The sequence below is a fragment of the Nyctereutes procyonoides genome, unplaced genomic scaffold (assembly GCF_905146905.1).
Source record: "Nyctereutes procyonoides isolate TBG_1078 unplaced genomic scaffold, NYPRO_anot_genome, whole genome shotgun sequence".
Lineage (NCBI taxonomy): Eukaryota > Metazoa > Chordata > Mammalia > Carnivora > Canidae > Nyctereutes > Nyctereutes procyonoides.
In genome coordinates, this window is record NW_026575146.1 from 12,638,386 (window position 1) to 12,666,183 (window position 27,798).

Below are 27,798 nucleotides of genomic sequence, written 5' to 3' on the forward strand. Positions count from 1 at the left end.
CTTTTTTAGGTATAGTACTAAATAGATACCCTAGTCAGATGGAGGCTATAACTTTGTACTTAAAAATCTCTTAAAAAAAAAAAATGGAACCTTCATCATGTTTTTGGCAGTTTATCACGTGGTAGCCTTGTGAATGTGAGCTCTCGGCAAAACTGACCATGAACCAGAATGGTTCTGGTGCTCACCAGTCCTTGTAGCTCTCTTATAATCCCCATGCCACAGATTTTCTTGGAATCCTACCTTATTTCCCTTTCATTCTTTCATGCTTGTGTTTTCAGTTCAGCTGAAAAAAAATTTTTTTTTTTTTTAAGTAGGGTCCATGCCCAACATGGAGCTTGAACTCAACCCTAAGATCAAGACCTGAGCTGAGATCAAGAGTCAGATACTTAACCAACTGAGCTACCCAGGCACTCCTCAGTCCAGCTGAAAAAAAAAATTTGTTTTAAAAAGATTTTATTTATTTATTTGACAAAAGGAGAGAGAGAGAGAACACAAACCTGGGGAGTAGCAGGTAAAGGGAGAGGGAGGAATGTGTTCCCTGCTGAGTGGAGAGCCTGCCATGGGGCTCCATCCCAGGACCCTGAGATCATGACTTGAGCTGAAGGCTCCAACTAAGCCACCCAGGTGTCCCCAAATTTTTTTTAAGAATTTATTTATTTATTTATTTATTTATTTATTTATTTATTTATTTATTCATTCATTCATTCATTCATTCATTCATTCATGAGAGACAGAGAGAGAGAGAGAGAGAGAGAGAGGGAGGCAGAGACACAGGCAGAGGGAGAAGCAGGCTCCATGCAGGGAGCCCAATGTGGGACTCGATCCTGGGTCTCCAGGATCAGGCCCTGGGCTGAAGGCGGCGCTAAACCACTGAGCCACCCGGGCTGCCCCTTAAAAAATGTCTTAAGCACACTAAGTCTTCAAAAATAACTTTTTCTAATCTCTATGCAAATATGAAAATTGAAAATAAAAACATCTATATTGTTTGTTAAGGATTTATTCATTATTCAGATAAAGAATTTGCTGATTTGGTTTTAAAATATAAATGATTATCATGCTCTCTTCTGTTCTAGTTTTGGCTTGATGAGAGGAAGAAACTTAAAAAACTCCAACATTTAGAGACACTAAAATCTCTGGTTAAAAATAGTGTTAAGGATTTTTGTTTCAGTGGACTATGGGAAGAAATATCTTGAAGTTGTACATAGGAGTTTTTGTTATCTCTGTGACTCTAAAATTCATCAAAATCACATGGCTGAGCAAATATCTGAAATATTTTTTGGAGATTTTTATTAGTTGTATCGGATTTATTCAGTTGATTTGCTGTGAAACACCAATAACCTAATCTAATAAAACACTGGCTGTCTTTATTTTTAGCCTCCTTTTCATTGCTTATTTGTGTATCAAGCTGGCCCATAAAGGTATGTCTTGGCTCTGGACTGCTGAACAGTGTCATGCTATGACTGACCTTCCTGATGTAGAGAAATCACATGAGACCCACAATGAGTCTTTTTTGGTCTTTGCTTTATATATGCTTTGTGAAGGATACAGTTGTTTTATACTCAGGATGTATAGTGGGGTATTGACATTTTACTGATCCAGAAAACTGTGTCTGAATTCAGCTGCCTTTCTTTAAAAAAGAAACTACAGTTTTAATTTTGAAATCTAGATGAAACATAATCCCTGGAGTGCTCTTGCCTTGTTGCAGTGTAATCTTTTCATAAGATACCTGATTTAGTTGGAAACAAATTAGTAACTATGCATGCTTAAAGGAAGCAATTTAATAAACAGGATTTTAGAGAAACCTAATCAGAATTGTAAAATGATACTAGCGAATCAATTGCATTATACAGAATTACTAGGTTAGATGTAGCTTGTAGATAAGGGTGAACAAATCTGAGGCTTCTGTACCACCATTGTCAAAAGCGTTAACAAATTTGCCTTTCTTGAAAAAAAAAAAAAAACCGGCAAGGGAAATTCCCTTGTCCCTTAAGTTTATTGGTTCATTCACAAATTATTAAAAAATAGCCTTCTCAGATCACTTGGTCTGAAGCCAACCAGACAGTGGAGCTGGCTACAGCTGTGACCTGGTCTCTCAAATTAAGTTCAGCACGCTGGGCAAGGCCAACTGTTTGGAGATGGGCATGTGATCAGGTATCGTGAAAAAGGCAAAGAGATGCAGCCCTAAACTTGAGGATTTAGCAAGCACCTGGAGGCCTTGTATGGCAGAGAGCTGAGGGATAGGGTCCAGGAGTGAGGTGAAGACTGGCAGGTGACCCAGACTCTATCTCACAGACTTCTGGCTGCCTTTTATACGTGAGATACAGGCAGTGAGAAGTAAACAACTTTTATTTTAAATCCTTTTTATCCCTTGTCAGCATATATACATGTACTATTAAATAGTTGCCATTAGTTTTAATCACTAATTTTCAGTTCACAGTTTTGTACACATTTTCTTATATTGGTATTACTGCTAGTACTTTTTTTTCTTGTTAGATTTTAGGTTGACCTTGCAAGCATATTTTAATTGTCATATTTATTCAGTGTGCGTACATATTTTGTACTAGGTTCTAGTACAGAAAAGTGCAGAGTATAGAAAATGAATGCCCACTAGCAAACTATTCTATTTTATAGATGAGGAACTATAAGCCTGCAGGAACTCGAAGCCTGGAGAAGTTAACTTCCCTGAGGATAATCCAGGTCCTTTGGCCGGTGAACTAGAATTGGACACCTGCTCCTGTTCCATGTGTATTATGATGCGAGAGGTGTTTTCCTTTATCTTTGTAAGCTGTCTTGCTGTTTAACTTAGCCTCTGTCATTGAGGAGACAAGTAAACAGAAAATTGCAACCAGACCTTCTAAATATTATAATGGAGGTTTCCTTAAAGGTCTCTGAGAAGATCACAGAAGAGATAGGTTTTATTCTGGCTGGAGATTTCAAGACAAACTTGATGGGGAAGGTGATCCTTGAAGGATAAGTAGGAGTTTGCCTGGAGATGGGAAAAAATAAAGAGCTCCCAATAACTTCTGGAACTGTATGGTTTCAGGCTTCCTCAGGGAAAATATCAGGCTATCAGGTCCTGCATGAGAGGGGCTTAGGTTAGGAGCCAGCGATCTGCTTGCATGTGGGAGTGAGGAGGAGCTATGTGGAAAGTATTATTTTTACAAAGTTGTGGATTAGTTTTTGTTTGTGTTTGCTGCATAACAACTTGAGTGGTGTAAAACAACATTCATTTTCTCAAGAGTTTCCTTGGGTCAGAAGTCCAGGTATGACCTGCTGGATACACTCTGTTCAGTGTATCAGTAGGCTGTGATTAAGGAGTCACTGGGCTGCATTCTCAGCTGGAGGCTTGACTAGGGAAGGCACCCTCACATTGTTGGCAGAATTCATTTCCTTGTGGCTGTAGCTTCATAGTCACTTGCTTCTTCAGTGCCACCAACACAGAGAGAGTGAGTTTCTAACTTCTGGGAAGGCTGGACTTTGTCTTCAAGGGCCCACATGATAATGTCAGGCCCATCTGGGATATTCTCTCTTTGCATTAACTCCAAGTCAACTGATTAGGGACTTCAGTTCCAATTGCAAAGTTCCATCACCTTTGCTATATTCTCTGGGTTAGGTGCAAGTCACAGGTCTTGCCCATACTCAGGAGGGGATTGCACAAAGGTGTGGGTACCAGGAGGCAGGAATCCAAGGAGCTGTCTTAGAATTCAGGTTGTATGATACAAATCAGTAAAAGTAGAAGTGGCATGTCTTTTTTTTTTTAATTTTTATTTATTTATGATAGAGAGAGAGAGGCAGAGACACAGGCAGAGGGAGAAGCAGGCTCCATGCACCGGGAGCCTGACGTGGGATTCGATCCCGGGTCTCTAGGATCGTGCCCTGGGCCAAAGGCAGGCGCTGAACCGCTGCGCCACCCAGGGATCCCAGAAGTGGCATGTCTTAGTGTGCTCAGAATGTCATAATAAAATACTACTGTAGACTGGGTGGCTTAAACAGCAGAAATGTATTTCTCACAATTCTGGAGTTTTAATTTCTGAGATCAAGATTGTAGCATGGTAGATTTCATTCTGAGGTCTCTTCCCTTGGCTTGTATACCTTACTGCATGCTCGCATGACTTCTTTATGTGTGTGTTGGGGGAGAGGGGAGAGAATGCCTTGGTCTCTCTGTTGTCTTATAAGGACATAAGTCTGTCACATGAGGGCCTGCCCTTATGACCTCATTTAACTTTTATTACCTGCTTATATACCCTATTTCCAAATATAGTCACATTGGCAGTTAGGTCTTCAACATATGAATTTTGGGGGGACAATTCAGTTTCACAGTTTGTTTATATCATGGGTTACTAATTCTAGTGGCTTGGAGGGGAGCCTAATGGCTGTTAGAAACCTCTTCCCCAAAGGGCAGCAGCCAGATTTGGGAAAATCCTGATTCCATCCTGTTGTAATATGACCTCGGGCAGGTTGCCTCATCTAGGAGATGATTTCCTTCAACTAAAAATAGTGATTTGTAATATTAAGGTTTTTGCGAGATTTTTGTTGGACATGGTCATGTCATTTGTAAAGCATCTAGCACCGTGCTTAGCTCATAGTAGGCACTCCTCAAATGGTGGCTGTTGTTATTATATTTGTGTCTTGATATTTCTGTATATCTTCATCTTCTCTTTTCCACATTAAATGATGTAAATTCCCCATGAATTCTTGCGTTCCTTTCAACTAGAAGTTATTAACTTTAACTGAGAACTCATGGGACTTCATTTTCTTTGTCCTGTGGCATTTGCAAGCTTATTTATACCTTGAATTATTTATATACATCTCTTAATTTCTCTGCTATAGTGTATGTTTCTTAAAGTCAAGAACCGTCTTATACATCTATTATCTTTCATCGTGACTTGCTCATTAATATTTGTTCAGTTTAGACAATGTTGAATGAATGGATATGGCCTCTTATTTCTTTCCTCTTTTATCTGAATCTTTGTTTCTTAACTTTTTTTAACTCCTGCCTTCTTTTGGTAAACATAAATTTCCTTGTACCTCTTGCAGCATTCAAATGTATCATCTCAAAGGTCTAGGTCCATATTCTCCACCTTCCTTGAGAAGACAGAGGCTAGACTTTTCCTTCATATTCTCAACAAGTGAGATTATTTTATCAAGCTACATTTACTTACTTAACTTATTTATTTACTTAACTTATTTATTTTATTTATTTAAGATTTTGTTTATTCGTGAGAGACACACAGAGAGACAGAAAGGCAGAGACACAGGCAGAGGGAGAAGCAGGCTCCAGGCAGGGAGCCCAATGTGGGACTCGATCCCGGGTCTCCAGGATCAGGCCCTAGGATGAAGGCGGCGCTAAACGGTTGAGCCACCCGGGCTGCCCTCAAGCTACTTTTAATGGTATGTTATAAAACTGATACTTTCCCCTTTTTCCCCAAATAAAAAATTTGATCACCTTAAATATACATTTTCAACTGCACCCTCTTATTGACAGCCCCTACTCCTTGTTTCTATAGCATCCGTCCATTTTCACATGAAGAGTTTTGCTCTGAACCATTTCTGATGTACTATAGTATAGAGTCCTGTCCTAGGTGGTGGCGATGGAGGCATTAATGTTTAGGTAAAGCCTTCAGCCCCTTTGCACATGTATAAGAGACTTCTCTGCTTTCCTTTTATTTGACCCTTTTGTAATGAAAGGTGTTAAATTGATACATGTTTGAATTTGTGAACCCTATTTTCTGAAACGATTGTGTGTGTAGCTTAAGGAGTAATCCTAGGCATCTATTATGCTTTTATAAAGCCTCCCCACCCCCCAAGAATTTAAAGCACTTTGTAGACATTACCTTATCAACACTTAGCACATCCCTATGAACCAAATAAAAATCAGAGACCATTGCTTTTATTCTGCAGGGGAGTAAAATGTGGCTGAGAGGTCCAGGAGGGCCTGCTCTTCTGTGCCCTTCCAAGGTGTTTGTGCTGGGGAAACTTTGCCTTTACATTTTCTAACCATAAATTGTCATGTTAGTCTGCATTATAGTAGTGGGTATAATGTCCCAATTAACTCTCTTTACCAAGCCAGCAAACAGGACACCTTTAGTCAGAAGATAAACAGAGCAAATTTATGAAGTGATCTTTCTTTTTAAAGGAAATCTGTAGCTGTACATAAGAATAAAAAATCAGTGTACTGAAAGGAAAGTAAATTACATCTAGTTTCCTGAGGAGGCCTCTTTTAAATTCATTTAGAGTTGGATTGATTGAATGGGAGTTGTTTTAAATGAGCACCCCCCTCCCCCATACTGTGAAAGTTATTTTATACCTTTGAAAACACTTCAGTTTTGTGTGGTCTACCTTGCTTGTTTGGTATCTTGAGATTGTGGGAAATGCTACTATGAGCTGGGAGAAGGCACAATTTAGGGGCTTTTGCAGAATTGGGCAGCCTTCCTGAAAAGGCAGATTAATGGTAAGGAAAAGTTGAATCTTTGGCTGGCTTGATGCCTTTGAGGGTTTGTTTGAAAATATATATAGGTAAGGCAGTCTCACTTTTTTTTTAAAGGTCTTTTTTTAAAAGATTATTTGAGAGAATGCATAAGCACCCTCGGGGAGGGGGGTGGACAGAGGAAAAGGGGGAGAGAGAATCTGAAGCAGACTCTCTGATGAGTGTGGAGCCGCATGGGGGCTCCATCCCAGGACCCTGAGATCATGAGTGTGCTGAAATCAAGAGTCAGGATGCTCAATGGACTGAGCCACCCAGGTGCCCCAATGTAGTCTCACTTTTAATGGTTACTTAATAACTTAAAAAAAGTCCCTCTTTCCTCCCTGTTCCATACTTACTTGTCTTATCCTTTTCTTTGACATGAAAAGTACTCTTTAGCCCAATTTTTGTTAATTGACTGTGATGACATTTTTAGATGTAGACCCATCAATTACCAATAAGTAGATTGTTAAATAGTGAGCAATAAACTAAGTATAAAAAGTGTATGTATCTAACAACAGACACAAATGTTTTTGGAATATTGAATGTGTGCTGGCTTATGTGTGTTTTACAATGGATATATTTTGGTATTAGTTGTAAACTAAAATTTCTGCTCAAGCCCTTTTTTATTAAAAAGTGTAAGGAAGGCAGAGTATGTATGTATCAAGGTACATATTTTGTAACACAGGATAAAATATAACTCTGGTGCCTTTGCAGTCTAGTTACTGTTTTTAGATATAAAAATCTTTCATGTCCCTAACCCTAGATTTGTACATTAGTTAATTTAGCAAATAGGTAAAGGTATAGAGTGTACTTTCCATGAAACACTTTCAAGTTTCTTTCAGTCTGAAGAGGGTAATGTGACTTCTTTGGTTTTCCTCCTTTATCCCTTTCTCCCCTCACCCATTTTTAAAATAGCATTGCTTTTCATACTGTCAGATTTCATGTTGTGACACCCTACTCAGAAGTTATGACAGCAGGGTAATGACAGCAACTGCCTCCAGAGAATCAATCAGGCAATTAATTTTGTAAATGAAATGCTGATTATACAAAGCTTCACATGAGAGGCCCAGTGATTAAAATCAATTTAACAAATTGTTTCAGGTGGGACTTGATTAATAATTTGCCATAAATGCTGGGGATATATGACCAGCATACCTTGTTGTTACTCCTACTATCCAATGTATAAAAATACCTTGTTGTTGCTCTTACTACCCGGCTCTATAAAAATCTGCAGGTAAGCTAAGCACTGTGTCATCCTGTCACACTTGCGGGGATAGAAGCCATATGCATGCACAAACACACTCACACATATTTACCCTTTGCTTGTTTGTCTAGTTAGATAGACCTAGCTAACAATGAAAATGAAATGCATTATTGTCATTTCGGTTTATGTTTTCCTGTGTTCTACTTAAAAACCAAAAACTTGCCCAGACAGGTCTTTTTTTTTTTTTTTTTTTCTTTTTGGGTCTTTTTTCTATGTAGGATGTTTTAGACTTTTATTATGCTAACTTATATTCTGAATCTTAAAGAGTGGCATCTGCTTTATAGACATTTCCCATTCTTTTTTTTTTTTATAATAGTCATGAGATTTATGCTTCTAGCATCATAGCTTCAAAGTAAATAAGGAAAAACTGATTAAAAAAAGCAAACAAAAAGGAAAAATAGAAAACCCACAAGGTTTTATACGCCTCTATCAGAAATGAACAGGATAGGGGTGCTTGGCTGGCTCAGTTCATAGAGTGTATGACTCTTGATCTCAGGGTTGTGAGTTTGAACCCCACACTGGGTGCAGAAGTTACTTTGCCCCTACTAGGCTACAGTGTCCCTGGAGGTGGAGTTCCTGGGTCAGATTCTCTGACTCCCCAGCAGCCTAGATATTTACCATTCTTAATTACAGTAACAGCTATAAACATAGTTTGGGAAATGATGTTGTAAGAATATTAGAAATAGTAACATTATAGACTGGAAATAAAAAATGCCTATGTTTGGCACTTTATAATTTGAATCCAGGAGAAGTCACACTTGGAATAGGAGACACAGCTGGATGTCTTTCTCATATTCAGATTCTAAACATTTGTTAATTCCCTGTTATAAACCAGACTTGGGCTCAGGTTTCATAGTTTTCATTATGTATCTTTGACACATCTAGAAGGCAGTACAATATGATTTAGGAGAAGGTAGCTTGGGGGGGAGGTAAGGGTTGAGGTTTTTTTTTTTCTTTTTTTTTTTTAGTTTTTTATTAATGAATAGGAACAATAATTGTTCACTGTATGTGAGAAGTTGGGGCTATAAGGAGAATTAGGATGAGGAAGACACCATTTCTGCCCTTAGGTGCTCACTGATGAGAGTGGCCAGGTAAGCAGGGTTGCAAGTGGTTGTGATGTTGACTATTTATTGAATGAGACAGTGGCAGTGCTTAGCAAGAGCCCCGAGAAGGCAGGATACTGTATCTTGGGCTTTCTGGAGGAGAGAAGAGTTTGTTCAGTTTGCAGATGCCAAAGGTGTGTGAGGTGCGAGGCATTCTAGGAACGGGTGTGCCTTAGTGCATTGGCACGGAGGTGTGCAAAAGGTCCGTCCGGGTTCACTGTTGAAGATGCTGCATATGGCAGGTGTGGCACCCAGAGGTGAGCCTTGATTATTTGGGTGTTGCACTTCTGGGCTTTGAATTCTTTCGACCTCTTTATAGTCCTTTGCCTGCCTTCTGACTTTTAGGGCAGTTTATTGGTCAGATTTCTGGTCAAAGAATGTGGCAGAAAGGAGAAATCTGTCCACATTCCTTTTGATACTTAACCGTGATGGAAGTTCTGGGAGGGAGGAGGGCTGATTCTAGAATTGTGGAATGCTGGAACAGGAAGGGGCTGTAAGGGCTCATCTGGCAATCTCTCACTTCACATGTGAGGAATCATGAGGCTCACAGGTATGAGACTATCCATGAACAAGCTCCCACACTTAAGCGGTTACTGTGTGCCAGGCACTGTGTTTTGTACCGACCATGTTATTTCATACTTACCATGATGCTATAAGGTGGACCTATTATAATCTTAACTTTTCAGAGGGGGAAGCTTAAGTTCAGGGAATTTGCAGGAACTACCTGAGATCACACAGTATGTGGTGACCCACTGTGTGCAGGCCAAGGCCGCCTTAATTCTAGAGCCTGCGTATTTGACCCCACTTTGCTGTACCACAGGAGGCCAGATGGCTGGATAGTTGGAGAGTTAGGCTCCACTTGCCATAGCAAGCAATTAAACTGTTAATTAGTTGGCTGTCTCTAAACCCTCTCCTTCCTCTAAGGGAAGCTTTGTCAACCACATTTTTGGGATAATTTGCTTTTTTAAGTTTGTACTGAGATTTAAAAATACTGGATATGTTTTCATTTGGATGGTTGCTCTCCTTATTTTAAATCAGAGTTTGACAGAGCACCACCATGCTGCCCTCCCCCCTCCCCACCCTTCCAGGAGGCACTGCTAGGGGACCAGGTCTGTTTACATCCTTTGTAGAGAAGAGGAGGGAGCAGGGTCACGTGTGAAAAGTGGGAGTTATAAAAGCACTTTTTGAAATTTACGAAAACAAATAAGGGAGATTTCTGGGTTGAAGATGGCACATTTCACATCTTTAATGGCTGGTTTGAGATCTTTTAAAAAGCATAGTATGAAACCTGAGGGGGCAGAAGCCATACATTTTAAAAGTTGAGGGTGAGGGATCCCCGGTGGCTCAGTGGTTTAGCACTGCCTTCGGCCGGCCCAGGGCGTGATCCTGGAGACCTGGGATCGAGTCCCACATCAGGCTCCCTGCATGGAGCCTGCTTCTCCCTCTGCCTGTGTCTCTGCCTCTCTCTCTCTCAGTCTTTCATGAATAAATAAATAAAATCTTAAAGACTCTCTCTGTCTCTCATGAATAAATAAATAAAATCTTAAAGAAAAAAAAAAGTTGAGGGTGATTACATGAAAATGTTATTTGTGGGAAAGGGTCTCTACCAGAGCAGGGTTTCAACCTAGAAGGTCTCTTTTAAAGGACTTTTTAAAAACTTTATTTATTTATCTATTTACTTATTTATTTTAAGTAATCTTTGCACCCCATGTCGGGGCTCAAACTGGCCACTCTGAGATTAGGAGTCAAACACTTCTAACGGAGCCAGCCAGGTGCTCCTTCTGAGGGTTATTTTTTAAAAAGTACTTAGAAGAATATTTTTTCAGTATGTGTTTTGCCAGCTTTAGTACATTTAAGAAAAGTATTGCAGCCTCTTTTCCTCCCCAGTTACACCTCACTGTGTACTCTTCTTTATTTCTGTGTGTGCTCTCCTGGTGTTTTGACTCTTCTGGTTCTCCATGTTTCTTTTCCCTTCCTCTCTTTACAGCATCCCCACCCCCTTAGGTTTTAAGTCTGCCAGATATCCCATTGATACCATGTGACACCATGCAGCCCTTAAGGGCTCTCAGTTCTGAGGAGCTGCGGCCTCCTCCCTTGCAGACAAAAGGCATAGTGATGGTTCTGGTTTTCAGTTTCTTTTTGCCCTCTTATTTTAGCTTTTATTTTGAAATGATTTCAAATTTTCAAGGTCTCAAAAATAGTGCAGACAAGTCCCATATACTTTTTACTTTAATACATCAGTTTTGAACACTTTGCTACATTGACTTTTCCCACCTACCTATCCATCTACAACGTATTTTCTCAGGATCCTTTGAGAATAGATTGCGCACACCCTGCCCCTTTACTCCTTAATGTTTGCCAGTGTATTTCTTGGAGCGTATTTCTTGGGATGAGGTTATTCTTTTACAGACCTCAGTGCAGTCACCACTCTTGGGGTATTTAACTCGGGTTCAGTACTTGAACTATAGCCCATACACTACTTTTGTTCACTGTCCTAATAACATCTATGTAGCAATCTTCTTTCCTTCAGAATAGGATCCTGTCTAGACCTAATATGCATTGCGTTGCCCTTTTTCAGTCTATACTGAACAGTGGACTTGAACTTCATGGTTCCATTTATTTATTTTATTTTTTAAAAGATATATATTTTATATTTGTTTATTCTTGAGAGGCACAGAGAGAGAGAGAGGTAGAGACACAGGCAGAGGGAGAAGCAGACTCCATGCAGGCAACTCGATGCGGGACTCGATCCCAGGACTCCAGGATCACGCCCTGGACCCAACGAAGGCAGGTGCTAAACCGCTGAGCCACCCAGAGATCCCCTCATGGTTCCATTTAAATGTGGATTTTTTTTTTTTTTTGGTGAATACAGTACTATAAATATGTTTCCTTATGATTTTCTTAAAAAATTATACATACAGACATGTATATAATTTAAGTGGGCTCCAAGCCTAGCATGGAGCCCAGCATAGGGCCTGAACTCAGCACCCTGAGATCAAGACCTGAGCTGAGATCAAGAGTCTGATGCTCAACTGACTGAGTCACCCAGGCACCCTTCCTTATGATTTTCTTAATAACATTTTCTTTGGATTACTCTTTGTAAGAATACAGGATGTATACATGTAACATAGCACATACAATACATGTAACATACAAAAATATGTGTTAATTGATTATGTTATTGGTAAGGCTTTGTTCAAGAATAGGCTAATGATGGTAGTTAAGTTTTTGGAGAGTCAGGCTTATATGTGGATTTTTGATTCTGCATAGGGTCAATGCCCCTAACCTCCACATTATTCAAGGGATCAATTATATATTAGTCATAGTAACATTTTCTATTTGAACAGTCACATTACAACTAATATGTGCTTTAACTTATCTATGGTTCTGGTATAGTGGAATGAGGTTATGTCTCTGGAAAGCGTGTTTGCACCGGGGCTGGTAGCCTGCATATCAAGCACAGCAGGCACTCTTTGTTTAGAGATAGGTAAATCAGTTGTTAACATTCATAATATTTGTACTAGCATTTTTTAAATGCAATTTTAAAGTTGTTAATTTTTAAAAGTTAATAAAATAGCTTGAAAGAGGCATGATGGTAACCATAGTGATCGGTGGGGAAACGAGCAACTTCTCAATTTGTCTTTAGGTGCCACTCTGACATGCCCCTGGAATTGTTTATCCACACAGGTCACGTACCAAACATCTTTAGAATGATGGTGTTTTTTTCACTTGTAAGATGGGAAAACCGATGGTTAGAGCACTGGAATTATTTATCCAACACTTCATGGCTAGTTGGTAGCAGGAGAGGATCAGGACCCCAGGTCTACCCAGTGTCAAACTTCATGCTTTTCCCTTGGAGTAGACACAGCAAGTTGGTTTCTGCTTGTTTGCAAAAATCTGATAATTGGTAGTGGCTTCCTGCCACTGTACAGTGAAGCTGCTACCAATTCACTGGCAGTGAATGGTTCTGAAGCTTACTGGACTTCAGGAAAATGAATTCTAGGATTGATTAAGCAGCGTCTGTCTTCTGCACATTAGTGGAGGGGTGGAGAGGATCTGTGCCTCATAGTGATTATTCTGGAGTTACACTTTCACATCATAATGATGATAATAAAATCTCTCCCTATTAAAAGCCTGTTATGTGCCAAGGACTTAACTGTCATATCTCCAATTCTCTCACAGCTCTTCAGTGATAGTGGTAGAGTTCCTGCTGGTCAGATGAGTTAACTGAGATGCAGAGAGCTTAAGTGGTGACTTTCTTTAGCATCAAACGGCTAAAAGGGATGAGGTTGAAATTTGATGTATTCCCACAAAAACTTCCTTTCTTGCTTTAAGTCTGTATTTGGGGAATATACCACATTATTTCTCTTTCTTAAATAAGCCTGCTACTGAGTTGTCAGTAGTGACACATGAATATGAATGATAGTGCATACTTAGAGATGTAAATTTTAGGAATAGTTAAAGCCATGGTAATAGCTTTATAGTTTTTTTTTTTTTTTTTGGGTGGTAAGAAATAACAAATCTAGGGAAAATAGAAATATATACCATTACTATTTTAATATTCCCTTTAGATCTAATCTACTCTTGAAATAAAAAATACATATACACTTATGTTTATTTATAAAATATTACATTTGCTAAGTTAAATTTAAAAGTATGGTTCAGTCAGACAGTAATTTATACATTGAATAGACTTACCAAGTTGCTGAGCTTTGAGGTATTAGGCAAATAATAGGTTTTGCCAGTTTATAAAAATCCACCCCACACTGGGGGAACCAAGACAGTCTTATTTTATGGACTTATTCTGTATTATCCAGATGATAGCTATGAATGGGTTTAATATTTGTCTTCTCACTTCATCATTCCTATTCCTGTGGGACAGTCTAGTTGGGGAGACAGACATTTATCAAATAGATAAATATTCTTGTATTCTTTACTGAGTGCCATGTAGGAAAAGCACAGTGGTTTCTGAGGGGATCCTACCTCACTCTGGTGTTCAGGGAGGATTTCTCTGAGGGCGGGGTACTGGTGCTGACTTCTGTAGGAGCATAGAGCTCCTTCCACATGGAAGGAACAGTGTAGTTAAAAACCCAGTGGTGGGGAAGTGTGTGGTTTTTCTAGAGTACCCCAGAAACCAGCATGGTAAGAAGAGGAGATTTCCTTTTGGCAGCAGTGGTGGGTCCAGCTGTGACTGGATTTGGTGAGGGATGGCTGTGGTGGGAGAGGAAGGAGTCAGAATGCATCCCTGGATTCTAACTTGTACGTCTATGTGGGTAGGGGGTATCTTTCACTGAGATCAGAAACAGGCAGGGAGTATCCTAGGCATCCAGGCAGGAATGTTGGTTGGCAGTTGGGTATAGAGCTCTGGGGCTTAGGGGACCAGCCAAGGGAGACCCATTTGGGGGACACAGGCATGAGGAGGTAATGCAACCTGTGGCTTATATGAACTTGGGAAAAATGAAGCTTTGTCTGCAGTGATGCATGATTTTTTACGTCTTGTACCTATTGACTGTAAGAAGCCTACATTCCAATTAGAGTCCTGTTGTTTAACTGGCCATGTGGTGTTGAGCAAGCCATTGCTTTTTCTGTTCAACGAATGTTAATGTTGCCGTTGCCAGGCATTGTTCTAAGTGCTAGATACACAAAGATTAAAAAACAAACAAACAAAATTTTAGCTTTAATTAATAGAATGGTGGGAGACAAGGAAATAAACTATTGAGTGATTTCACTCTGACTTCAATTTGTTAATTTATTAAGAGGAAAAGAAAAAAAAGATTTATGAAGCTCTTACTGTGTGATAAATCCTGTGGTATCTCATTTAACCCCCCAGCAACACAAGAAATGAACATGACTGTACTCTATTAAACTGAGCCCAAGTTATACCACTAGTAAGTTGTATAGGCAGGGTTCACATCCAGGTTTGTCTGACTCTAAACTCCCTCCCTTTCCCTTATACCTTTATTGTCTAGAATTTTAAGTGTTTTTCTAAACTGAGCTGTTTATTTTATATGAAAAAGATGGAGGAGTTTGAAGCAGGGAAGCATTGTCACCCAAGGTAAATATTTGTGCTTGCATAGTAAGTGTAGTAAGTGAATCAGCAGAGTCCTTGCATCAGTGGAAAAGGTTTTCCTGAGATTTCTCTTGCTCTTAAGAAAGCTGATGCCTGGATGAATGTCAGTCTTTATGAATGGCACTAATGGTTAGCCGAAGGCTATGTCATCTTCCTTGACCTCTTCGATATTTTTGTCAGTGACATGAGCAAAGACATGAATGAAATGGCATGCTGATTTAATTGGCGACTGAAGTCAAGATAGGAGATACAGTTAATATATTAGATGTCAGGGTGGAATGATGACTAGAAATAAACAAATGAAAATAAGTGGAGGTACAGACAAACTTCCACCACTAGCATCAACTAACCACCTGAATAATGGAAGAGGGGAAGGTGGGGTTTCGTTACAGCTCATGGGATGGATCAGGAGTGTGATGGGGCTGCCACCCAAGCACAGAGATCCACAAGGTCACATTAGTACCAGTGTAGGCTCTGGGAAAAAGAAGTAAGTTCCTCCCCATATTTTTTGTGTTAAGGGGACTAACACACACAAAAAAATTCTTCAAAAGCAGAATTGAAGAATTTTGCTCAGAAAAAGGAAGTAGATATGATTGTCTTCAAATATTCTGCAAAAGGACCTAAGTGAAACCAATGATGTAAACTTTAAGGAACAGAATTTTGTTATGGAGAAGGAAGGAATTCATAACATTCATGGTTGTAGATACATGGTGGGGGGTTCATACATACATCACCTGTGAACCAATGAGGTTCTTTTCTGTTCTAAGATTCTTTGTTTCATTGCTTAATCCTTTATCTAGAGAATCTTAGGAATTGTGATCAAATGGAGATGTATTGAAGTGCTTTGGAAATGCATGGTAGACATTGGTCATAATTTGATAATGTAGGTCAGGAGGATAATGCAGGGTTTCTAGAGGACATTTCATTGACCTCTGATGCTGTATGTTAATTTGGATGTACCTACACGATGGATGCATTTTTTAAAGTATGCCTAAGAGTTAGGAATTACAGCTTCTGAATGTTGCTTTTTATTGGTAGTTTATGGAAGTCACTTATACATATAACATATAACAACATATTAATATTTTGTGGCTAGTCTTAATTCTGAAAAATGAAAACCCAGTGGTATTTTAAATTTAAAGTATAGTTAGAAAAAAATATTGTGTCTCCTATTCCTGTCCCATTTAAGGATAATATACATGTGACAAACTTCTTTATTTAAAAATACACATCAAGGGGCACCTGGGTGGCTCAGTCAGTTAAGTGTCTGCCTTTGGCTCAGGTCATGATCTCTGGGTCCTGGGATCGAGCCCCATGTCGGGCTCCCTGCTCAGAGGAGAGTCTGTTTCTTCCTCTGCCTCTGCCCATGTTCTCTCTTTTGCTCACTCTTTCAAATAAATAAAATCTTAAAAAAAAATTACACATTAAGAAAATGTTTCTTTCAGATAAAAACTGAGCAAATAAAAACTGCCTTAAATCCCCTTTTTTATACTTTTTTTCTTCATCCCCCCCATCTCTGGTTCCACAAATATATATGTTCTGTGTAACTTGCCTTAAGGAAACCCAAAGCAAAAATATTGACAGTGGTCATTTTTCCATGCCAGTATAGGAGTATTTTGGTCCCTCTCTGCCCTTACCCACTCCCTGCAGTTAGCATCATACTTAGAGAGGGCACCATGGTTCTTGGAGCCAATAACCAATACTAATACTGATGTATTAGAATTCTACTTCTTGATCCTTCCCATACCATGGTAGAATGTAGCACATATTCCTAGATTGACAAAGGAAAACTTATGGTGTGTTGATACTCAAATTCTAAGCTCACGTCTTCTTGAATAGGTACTATCTTGTCAAGTAAAAACACAATGGTTTTAGATGCTGCGTTGCATTTTTTTCCTGTCTCAATTTCATGACCATACATGGATGTATGCTGTAGTGTACATAGGGGACTATGGGCCTGAGTCAGGAAACTTGTGCTCTGGTCTTGGCTCTGTACAAGTGCTGTAGCCCTGGTAAGTCCCCACAACTCCCAGCCTTCAGTATGTCATCTGGGATGAGATTGTTTCCGTGGTAATTGGATTCTGTGGTAGTGGTGACAGTGGTAACTGAGAATAGTGGTATTTTCTGGCTTGAAGAGGAATACGGAATGAGGGAAAAAGTCTTTAGTGCCTTGCTTTATTTTTGACTTAAACTGATCTTTTTTTTTTTTTTTTTTTTAAGATTTTATTTATTTATTAGAGAGAGAGAGAGGCAGAGACACAGGCAGAGGGAGAAGCCTGCTCCATGCAGGGAGCCTGACGTGGGACTCGATCCCTGGTCCCCAGGATCAGGCCCTGGGCTGAAGGTGGCGCTAAACCGCTGAGCCACCTGGGCTGCCTGACTTAAACTGATCTTAATGCCATTAGAAGAACTTGACCAAGAATGTTGCATTATATATTATCATTGGTTTTACGTGTGTCTTCTGCATAATGTACAGAATCGATAGAGAAATTGGTCAGTGATTTTTACTTTTTACTTTTGAGAACATTTTACTTTATGTGATCAGTCATCATTCCTGTGGAGTTACTGAATCAGCACAATCGGAGTCATTTGTGCTCTGTGCTAAGTGAGACATAAAGAAGTGCAAAGCATGGATGTTGCCATTTTAGACTACTTGGGAGGTAAGAAAATTCATGAAAAATGAAAAACTAGTACATGAGTTAAATAACAATGCAAGGCAACTGAGAAGTCTGTTACAAGTAGCACAGGAGAGGGGCACCTGGGTGGCTCAGTGATTGAGTGTCTGCCTTTAGCTCAGGTTGTGATCCTGGGGTTTTGGGATCAAGTCCTGCATCGACCTCCCCACAGGGAGTCTGCTTCTACCTCTGCCTGTGTCTCTGCCTCTCTCATGAATAAATAAATAAAGTTTAAACCAAAAATCAAACCCAAAAACAAATAGCACAGGAGAGACTAGGGTAGGTCCTGTAGATAGTGTTCTTGGGTGTGGTGAAGGGGGAATGCTCTGTTGACCTTGAACCAGGACTTGAGTGAACTTGGGTTTAGACAGACAGGAGAGTGGGGACGTCCTCAGAATAAGGACTAGCAGCCGTTCCCTGTGGGTGAATTCTCTAAATGGGAGTGTGGGTCTGGGATGGAGGAGGATGAATGTGGGACAGCTGTGTCCCATCCACCCCCACCCTACAGAAAACCATAGTAATGTTTGCAGCATGCCTGGGAAAAAACAGACATTTTAGAGTTATATTTAGACATTATCACTGAAAAGTAAACATAGATTGCTTCATGATATGGCAACCACTTCTTACAGGTCACTATGGCTGGCTCTGATCCTTATCGGCCTAACTTTCACATAGCTGTAATTCATGCACATCGCTTTTAAACATTTGACATTGTTATGTATATATTTTTCCATTTCTCGGTTCCACTATGCTCATATGTTATGGCTTGTTCACATATTCTGTAATTGTCGAATAGGTTTTTCTAGTTTTCTTCTTTGAACAATTGGTAAGTGGCTCTCAGAACTGATACAGTTCTTACTAATTTGATTTTCACATGAATTGTGAGTTAGGTATTATTTCTTCGATTTGCTGAGTGAGAAGCCTAATATGCAATGTATCTGGGGTCATATAGTGGTAGTAAGTGGTGAGATAGGGTGTGGGCCTACTCTGCGGCCAAGCCCACACTTTCTTCACTGGACCATGCTGTCTCCCGTCAGTATTAAAAATCATGTAGCTGCAGATGGATTTGGAGAAATCGCACCCCTGCCCCATTTGAGAGACAGGGTAAGAGTTGGAGCAAGATAGAGTTTTTATTTTTTATATTTTTATTTTTAAAGATTTTATTTATTTATTCTTGAGAGACACAGAGAGAGAGAGGCAGAGACATAGGCAGAGGGAGAAGTAGGCTCCCTCAGGGGAGCCCCATGTGGTATCCCATCCTGGGACCCCGGGATCACGACCTGAGCCAGAGGCAGACGCTCAACCACTGAGCCACCCAGGCATCCCAAGATAGAATTTTTAAAGCTTTTGTTTAAAGCTTATTGTCCTGTTATCTCTCAGAGTGAAGTAGTAGTGAAAAACCTACTAGTAGGTATAAAACCTACTGGTATAAACACTCATTTACTTAAATTGGGTTTCATTATTTTTGTCATTTTATAGGTAATGAAATATTACCTCGAAGTTTTCTTTAGTTGCTGGTAATATAGAATATTTTCTCAAATAATGGTACAAAACGGGAAGAGATTCTTTGGGCGCATATTTAATCCAGATGTATAGATATGATTAGAGATCAAGAAAATAGGATAGTTCTTTCAGTGGGTTTGCAATGCTTTTCTTCAATTTGTGGTTTAAGAAATTGGGCTGAAAAAATTGTAGCATATTATATTCAGAAAGAAACTACTAATAAACCATTTCCCTAACTTAATATTTGGTAGTAAATACAATTACGTAGATATCTTTATTATAAAAACATATGGTGGCATACTCTGAAAGAGTGGTAATGAAGGAATAAGTATAAAAAGCATCAAGTCTATTTAAAGTAGGGGCACCTAAAAAAAATAAAAAAAAATAAAGTAGGGGCACCTGGGTAGCTCAGTCACTTAAATGTCTGACTCTTGATCTCAGCTCAGGTCTTGATCCTCACCATTGTGAGTTTGAGCCCCGAGTTGGGCTTCACACCCAGGGTGGAGTACACTTAAAAAAAAAAAAGTCTGTCTAAAGTATACTAAAAGTATGTAAGTGAGTTGTTGTTTAATTTGGATTATCTTTAAAAGTGTTGTTGGATTCTTAGGCCAGCGTTTGATAAACCTCTTTTACCTATAATACAGCCCAAGTATGCTGTCTAAATTGTCTAGAATATATGTTCAAATATATATTTAAAAAAATATACATTGTACTCTTTCTTATTTAGTTGTCCTTGGGATAGAAAACCTTCAGAGGATTTTGGAGGATGTAGGTAGTAGTGGCAGCTTCCCAAAAGGAGATGTAGGAAGGCATGTGTGTGCACGTGTTCGTGTGTGGTGTACAATTCATACATGCATATCTACACAAAAGTTTATTTGAACAAAGGAGGAGTTATAAGAAAGCCTTACCAATAAATAAAATTGCATAAGACACTGAGTATAATTAAACTTACACTAGTTGTTTTGAGTGTTTTGAAAATGGGTGGTACATACTGTGGCCTTCAAAGGACTTAGTTTATAGGATTGAAGCTCAAACTGCAGTAGTTGTGGAATGGTATCTAGAGAGGAGTAACATATTTAGAGAAGTATTTGAGGACTGTTTTAATATGCACAATGTCTCTGATAGAGCATACATTTTATATGAGAAATGAAAATGATGGTACTCTGGAATAGATCAACCAAGGAGAGATGATAAAAATACTAAAATTGTTTTGGGTTAGAAGTGAATAGGAGAAGCGACTTGACCTTTAGGTTTTTTGGAAAAATCTATATTTGGTTTGGTCTTTGGTTTCTCTAAGGAGGAAGTAGTAAAAAGCAGGGGTTGAGATCCTGCACTTGTACATATTTAATGTTAAAAATAGGAAGAGCACACAGCAGGATGAATTTGAGGTGTGGATGAGTATTTAACACAAGACCATAAGGAGAGAAGGTTAAAATTAAATAATTTGCACTGTATAAGTATCTGTTTTCATATCTGAAGTCTCACTGAAAGGTATTAGATGCATTTTGAGAGGTACAGATAATCTATGTATTTCATGTTTCCGATTCTCAGAACTCTCAGGGTTAAGCTAACGTTTTTGACATGGGTGCAAATTAACTGAATTTTAAGTAGGATGGTAAAGGTTTATTGCAGTGATTAGACAGATATTACAAAACAATTTTAGTCACTGATAACATGAATTTGCTGCACTGTTACCTATAGCATTAAAATAAAGACACTCCAATCATTTTTCCATTTTAAATTTCTGCTTTAATTAAGCCAGTTTGGGGGTGCATTATTTAAAGTGAAATAAGTAGACCTTTCCTATGTCCTGGCTAATCCAGATTGAATGTGAAGATAGGGCTGCCTCAGGACTCCGTATTAGAAATTTAGCTTGAAATCTGATTTACTCAGCCTCTCTGTTGGCCATTCATTCATTCTGAAATCACCAGCTAAGCCTTTATTTTCACACTTCCATAGGAAGTTTTATCTTTTGAGAGAAAGTGTGGAAAATAATTATATTCAGCTTTTTTTAAGGCATATGTTCTGATTTAACTCATTCTGGGAAAACTTAATTCTTAACACTTGATTTTTGTTTTATTGCAGTATATCAACATACATGTTTGTGTGTTGAATTGTGAAGTTAGCACAGGTTGTGTAACATCAGTATATAATCATTGTAAGTACAAAATTTCCTTGACTGGTGAAAGTAACACATCTAAAATTCCATGAAATTTGAATTTTGAGCAGAACTGTTAGGCCTACACATATTTTCATTCAGGTGAGATCAGTTCCTGGCAAATTCCTATGAATCCCCAAGAACGTATCCTCTATATGCTGACTTTTCCCTATATGTCATTCTATGTCAGCCCTTACTCCCCAAGCTACAAACATATTGGGTTCCTTCCTATTTTATTATTTTATTTTATTTATTTTTTAAGATTTTATGTATTTATCCATGAGAGAGAGAGAGAGAGAGAGGCAGGCAGAGACACAGGCAGAGGGAGAAGCAGGCTCCATGCAGGGAGCCTGACGTGGGACTCAATCCCGGGACTCCAGGATCATGCCCCGGGCTGAAGGCAGGTGCTAAACCGCTGAGCCACCCAGGGATCCCAGATTCCTTCCTTCTAGATGTTTTCACCTGGGTTTCCTATAGGAACCTCAGATTTCCTGTGTAGAATACTGAAGGCTCCCTTTGGCAAATGGAGGAGAGGGCTGATCTGCTTCTACCTCTGCATATCCTGTCTCAGATGGTGTCTTACTATCTATTGAGCCACCTTTGACTCCTGTCTTCTTCCATCACTTAGTCTCCAAGTTGTGTTGTATTTCCATCCCATTACTTGAATCTGGGCTTTCTTTCTGCCACTACTGCCACCAGTTTAGTATTTCAGCTCACCTGCCTGCTGCAGTAGCCCACCCTGGCTCCAGGCAGCTGCTTGAGAGCAGGCCTTCTGAAGCTGGATCCAACTATAGCTGCCTCTGTTAAAAGCACCTAGTGGTTCACCCCAAGGTGCAGTCTGAAGCCTTTCAGATGACGTGCAAGGCTCACCCATGTACTGTCTTCTGCCTGCTGCAGCTTCTTTGCAAATTCCTGCTTCATTTGGATCTCAACTGCTTATGTTTACTCATAAACATCAGGCAGCTCACCTTCCTTGAGCCTCTGCTTTATGCTGCTCCTTCTGCTCTGTGGTTCTCTATGCCCTGTCCCTCCCCACCTTGAGCCTGGCACTTTCTCACTCATTTATTCTGGTAATCTTTAAGCCTTCTAGAGGGTTTTCATATATATTATATAGAGTCTGGCATACAGTGGGGATCAATGTATGGTTTTGGAAGGAAGGCAAGAAGGATCTCTTGTATGAATGCTGCAGGCTTTTTTAGCACCTTGGGGAGGGATTTCCCTTGCCAGGGCTTCTGCTCCTTTGAAGCACCCAAGGCAAGAAAGTCCCAGTTGAGTCTCTAGTTCTGGCTCTCCGGAATGGCCTTGGCCCTGAGGCCCATGGGCTGACTCACTAAACCCAAAATAAAACTCAGAGTCTAGATTTGAACTGGTTATGTTTGGTAAGATACTGACATAGGGAAGGTGGCTTGTGATTCATAGTCTGGGTGCCTATTCATATGCACTAGTGATCTTTGAAAATTTTTACCCTAGACATTCTGTATTATCTAAAATCTATCCTTTCACTTTCTAATGAGTACTCAGATGCATTAATGTTTGATCAGGAGTTGCAGACTCAGGTCCAAATTAGAGTAGTTTTTCTGAGAATACTTTGAAGTCAAAATCGTTGCTAACCACTCAGTATACTTTATTACTAGTAAGCTAAAAGGAACTGGCTGAGATTAACTGTCATGCTCATATCCTATATGTATAGCAGAATTTTAGATGCAAATGTTTTCTCTCTGCAAACTCTTTCCTCCTTTTGTTTCCTCCTTCGTAATTGCTAAAACCTTCCTAAAAATAAAAAATAAGTGTCATGTATCCATCTAGACCTTTCTCCTAAATGTTCTGGGTTTTTATATGCCACCTAATTGTTTTTTTTTTAATTAAGTAATTGATTTACAGCATATTAGTTTTAGATATTATAACATAATGATCTGATATTTGTATATATTGTGTGTCTTTAATATTGTCAAAAATAAGGATAGTTGTGTAAATGTTAGTGTAACAAAATCTCTGCCTTTGTAATACATAATGACATAATCTGTGTCTTTGTTTATTTCTTCCCAGGGCAGCCCAATGGATCCTATGGTGATGAAGAGACCTCAGTTGTATGGGATGGGCAGTAACCCTCATTCTCAGCCTCAGCAAAGCAGCCCTTACCCAGGAGGCTCTTACGGCCCACCAGGCCCACAACGGTATCCAATCAGCATCCAGGGTCGGACCCCAGGGGCCATGGGAGGAATGCAGTACCCACAGCAGCAGGTTTGTGCTGGTTTTAATCCCATTTCCCCTTCAAATTGGTGATGTTTTGTCTTTGTTGCTGTCTACCTAAAGATTGGTACTGAGAGAATTAGGAAACATTATTTTTTTTTTCTTCTAGTTTTCATAGTTTCTTCAGGTAATCACAGGTGCAGTTTTCTTTCAAAGAAGGAAAGGTGATAGGGCACCTGGGTGGCTCAGTCAGTTAAACTTTCAACTCTCAATCTTGGTGCAGGTCTTGATCTCAGGATTGTGACTTCGGCCTGCATTGGGCTTCATGCTTGGTGTGGAGTTTACTTAAAAAAAGAGCCATGGTTGGCTCAGTCATTAAGCATTGGATTCTTGATTTCCCCTCAGGGTCATGAGATGGAGGCCTGCCTGGGAGTCCCAGCGTGAGCTGCTTAAAATTCTTTCTTTCTCCCTAGCCCTCTGTCAGCTTGCCCCACCCTCCTGCGTGCATGCGCACTCTCTCTTTAAAACAAATAAAAATAAAAATAAATAAAAAGGAAAAGTGAGCTTTTTAGAACAAAGTGGACAAAAAATACCTGTTTGGTGGAGGCTGTTACCGTGTTATTGACTGTAGTTGAAAGATAGGCAATCTCATCATTTTGCACTACATTATATAGATCTAAACCCCATGAAGTCAGCTTCACTTTCTAACATTTCTGATGTCAGACTGGCATGTTTTGAACTGTAAATAGAGTTCTTAAGGTGAAGTTTTAATTATTTAAAAAATAAATAACCATGAAAACGGCATCAACTTTGAGAAAAGTTTTTTTATTCTCCCCAAAAAGTTTTTTTGTGTTTATTTCTTAAGACATTGCTTTCATATAAGAGGATTTGGTGTACATCTGTTTTCTTAGATTTGGATGGGTTTTGTGTTTTACTTAAAAAGACTTTTTTTTTTAAAGCCCCCCAGTATTTTTCTCCTTTTTCTCTAGAATCAAATAGTTGGAGTTACTTTTTAGCCATAGTAAACCTAGAGTCTCTTGGATACTAGAGTATATCCTTGTTATGTTGGCCTGAGGAAGCATGAAATTAGGAAAAGACTAAATTAGATTCAGACTCGTTAAGGTGTTTAGTCACTAGAAATACCAGAAAGCCTTATTTATAAATTCCCACACCAAGTCTTTAACCCTGGGGGTGCACTGGGCTGATGCTGCATACATTTTCCTGCCTCCAGATAAATTACTCCTTAATGTTGCTAGTACCCCATTCCAGTGTTTCATATACTTCCTCTCTGGAAATTCTTCCCTGTGTTTGACCAAAAATCATCTGTGGCAGAAAAAAAAATGGATCAGACTTTTCTTCTAAGATGGAAGTGGAGAATGATACACTTTTACATGCTCCAGAGCTGTGTTGATGAAGTTGCATCTGAGCCTTTTATTTTATAGGCTGAATATTATTTTTCCTCTTTATTTTTTGTCCCTCCTTGGGCGGTATTTTTATTTCAAGATGATTGTAGGGAAAGATGGAAGTAGCTCAGCCTTTGAATCCTAGCTGTTGGTTCCTTAAATAGCTGTTATTACTCCTTTATTAAAATTGGCTGCCCAGAATTCTGAGTCACTTGCACACTTACTTAATTGCTCTGTTAATTTTTTCAGCATAATTCCGTTCTTCCAGAAATATTTTGCTGCCTAGAATAAAACATCTTTAGCTGAGGTTACTAATTGTGAGGGGGAAATAGTTTGTACATGATTGAAAAGTAAGACATGATTGAAAAGTATGACATGATTTTCTTTTCCTTTTTCTAGTTTTAATTCAGCTTGCTCTTAGTTGAGGGGAAGAAAGCCTAAGCAGCTTGCTACCAAAATCCTATTTCTCCTCTGTAGCTGATTTCATTTGGGGGCTGATAGTCCTGTATGATAACCCCAGCCACAGGAAGAGAAGAAGGGAAGAAGTAGCAGGACTTGTGGAAAGAAGTAGATGCTAATCACTCCTTGTTTATCTCTATCTTCTTTCCACTATATTTTCCTGCTGTCAGAAATTCATTTTGAAAGGTGATGTTTATGGTAAGGTACGAGATACTTCTTTATCTTTTTCTCTGAATGAATTAAAGTCTTATAAGTTTTCGACTTTGGCATAGTTTGCAATGCCAAAGTAGAAGTCCAGCAAATGGAAAAGAGTGTATAAACAACGGTTACCCCAGGGGGCGCCTGGGTGACTTGCTCCATTAAATAGTTGCCTTTGGCTCAGGTCATGATCTCAGGGTCGATCCAGCCCTGTGCTGGGCTTCCTGCTCCACTTGGAGTCTGTTTGAGGCTCTCTCTCCCTCTTCCTCTGCTGATCTGCCCACTTGTGTGTGCCGATTCTCTCTCAAATAAATAAATAAAATCTTAAAAAAAAAAAAAAGATTACCCAGGAATATTTTTTTCATTATTTTCTTTCCTACATGTGTAAGCCTGGAAGAAGAGGACGTACATAAGTACATGAGTAATCTTAATTTCTTGGGTTCTTGGTATTTTTTTTTTTAATTCCTGTGTCTCTTACATACTTTTGAAATTCAGTAACTCTTGGATTTCTTTGAAGGGACAAATTGATGAAGATAACTCACCAACTATTTCAGCAAATTTTTAAATAAGATTTTAGATTAGGCATTTTACTGCTAACCAGAAGAAATGCCTAATTCTAATTAAGGACAAATCTTTCTGATAATGAAAGGAAAGTAGTGTATCTGGTAAGAAATTGAATGCCTTGGCCATAATAGGTCAAACTTTCATATTGAGTTCATCATAATCAAGTGTTCTAAGTAATCTGTATTGCCTTTTTGTCCTTTAATTTAGTTATGATATAGTCTTAAAATATAGTATCTTGTTTTGATAAGTAAAAGGCTAAAAATGGCTATGAATGCATTTTTGAATATGTGTAACACTTTAAAAGGGACTCAACTTTTAGAATACCAGTTCATGTGATCAGTTAGGTATAGGCTAATTAATAGCCTTGAATGGAAAAAAATGTAATTAAGAAAGTTTTGGGTAAAAGTTATTAGAGCACATTTACTTTGTTAGTTTTAGCCAGTGTTCTTGGTGGGGAATTCTCCATGAGTTGCTTTGTTTGTAAATTTTGGATAATTATAAACTTGTCCACAGACAAGGCCCTGGCACAGGCTGCTGGTCCTGTCCGTTTTCTCCTAGTATTAATGTAATTGGCTGAGCATTTTTGTAATCATGGCTGCTAATGTTTCTCAGGGAAGAAGTTGAAAGATAATGATGACATTGAGGTTTTTCTTGAGTGGACATCACCACCTAGGCATGACTTTGCTTTGGATAGCCTCCAAAGCTTTCTGTGTTTGGTTTGTGAGCCTCTAATGAGCTGAATCAGGTTCATTTAATATTGCTCATATATTTCTGCAAAGGATTAAAATGCAGGAATTCAAGTTTGTAAATTGAGTTGCCCACTTACCAGCTGAGTGGTAAGTTGTCTTTGGCTCAGGGGTCACAGTTTGATTCCTGGCTAGCGTTCCACTCCTGTGATAGGAATTGTAAATGAGTATTCTGTTAGAGAGGACTGCCATGCTTATATGAAATTTAACATGGATAATATCCCTGCTTGCTTTTTGTTTCTGAGAGTCAGGAGAAACTGGCCATCGAGTATTTGATTTTAGAGTTAACCTGGTAATTCTTGATTTTTGTAAGGTGATAATTTTATTTTTGCAATATACTCATGACTAGGTCTTTGAGCATGACATGATAATAGTACATCATTTTGGTATTTATTAACTGGAACTAGATTTGTGCTCTTTCACATGCTGATTCTCCCATACCATCAGGCGAATACATGGCTAAACAGATTAGTTTTGCACAGTGCCCTAAAAACTAGTCTACTTGAATTTCTATTGAGCCGAGAGGGGAAATGAATTTTCTATGCCTCTGTGGAGAATGTTCTGCCTCTAGGCTCCTGGAATTCAAACTTGGAGATGGTTAACGGAAGTATACTGGTTGATTTCGTCTAATACAGAACCACACAGAGGAAATATAATCTTTAAGGTTACCAGAATCTGACTCTTGAGTTTTTTTAGATTTTTAAAATAACATAGACACTAAGGTACCCCTGGCTGGATCAGGGATGTGGGTGAGCAAATGTTTTGTTTTACTTCTCTTGTCCTTTGTGATTATAAATGTATATGCAGGCCTGTGCCAACTTGCTTTAAAAAAGATTTTCATATAAAAGAAATAGCACAGGGGAAATAGGCTACAGAAGTGAAGGTATATTTATTTGTGTCAAGCACATTTCAATTACCGCATGTAGTGTTGAGATTTTTCCTGAGTTATCAAGGGTTAGTGGGTTGATATTTTAACTATTCTTACCTTACTGCAGAAGT

The 27,798-nt window shown here is 39.0% G+C and overlaps 1 protein-coding gene across 1 annotated transcript in view; it reads left to right on the forward strand.

Moving 5' to 3' along the window:
- Positions 1 to 27,798, forward strand: part of ARID1B (AT-rich interaction domain 1B) — a 434,326-nt gene that overhangs the window by 28,277 nt on the left and 378,251 nt on the right. Inside the window, 1 exon segment of the mRNA XM_055311882.1 lies at positions 23,286 to 23,480. Coding sequence (XP_055167857.1) covers positions 23,286 to 23,480 — 195 coding nt within the window.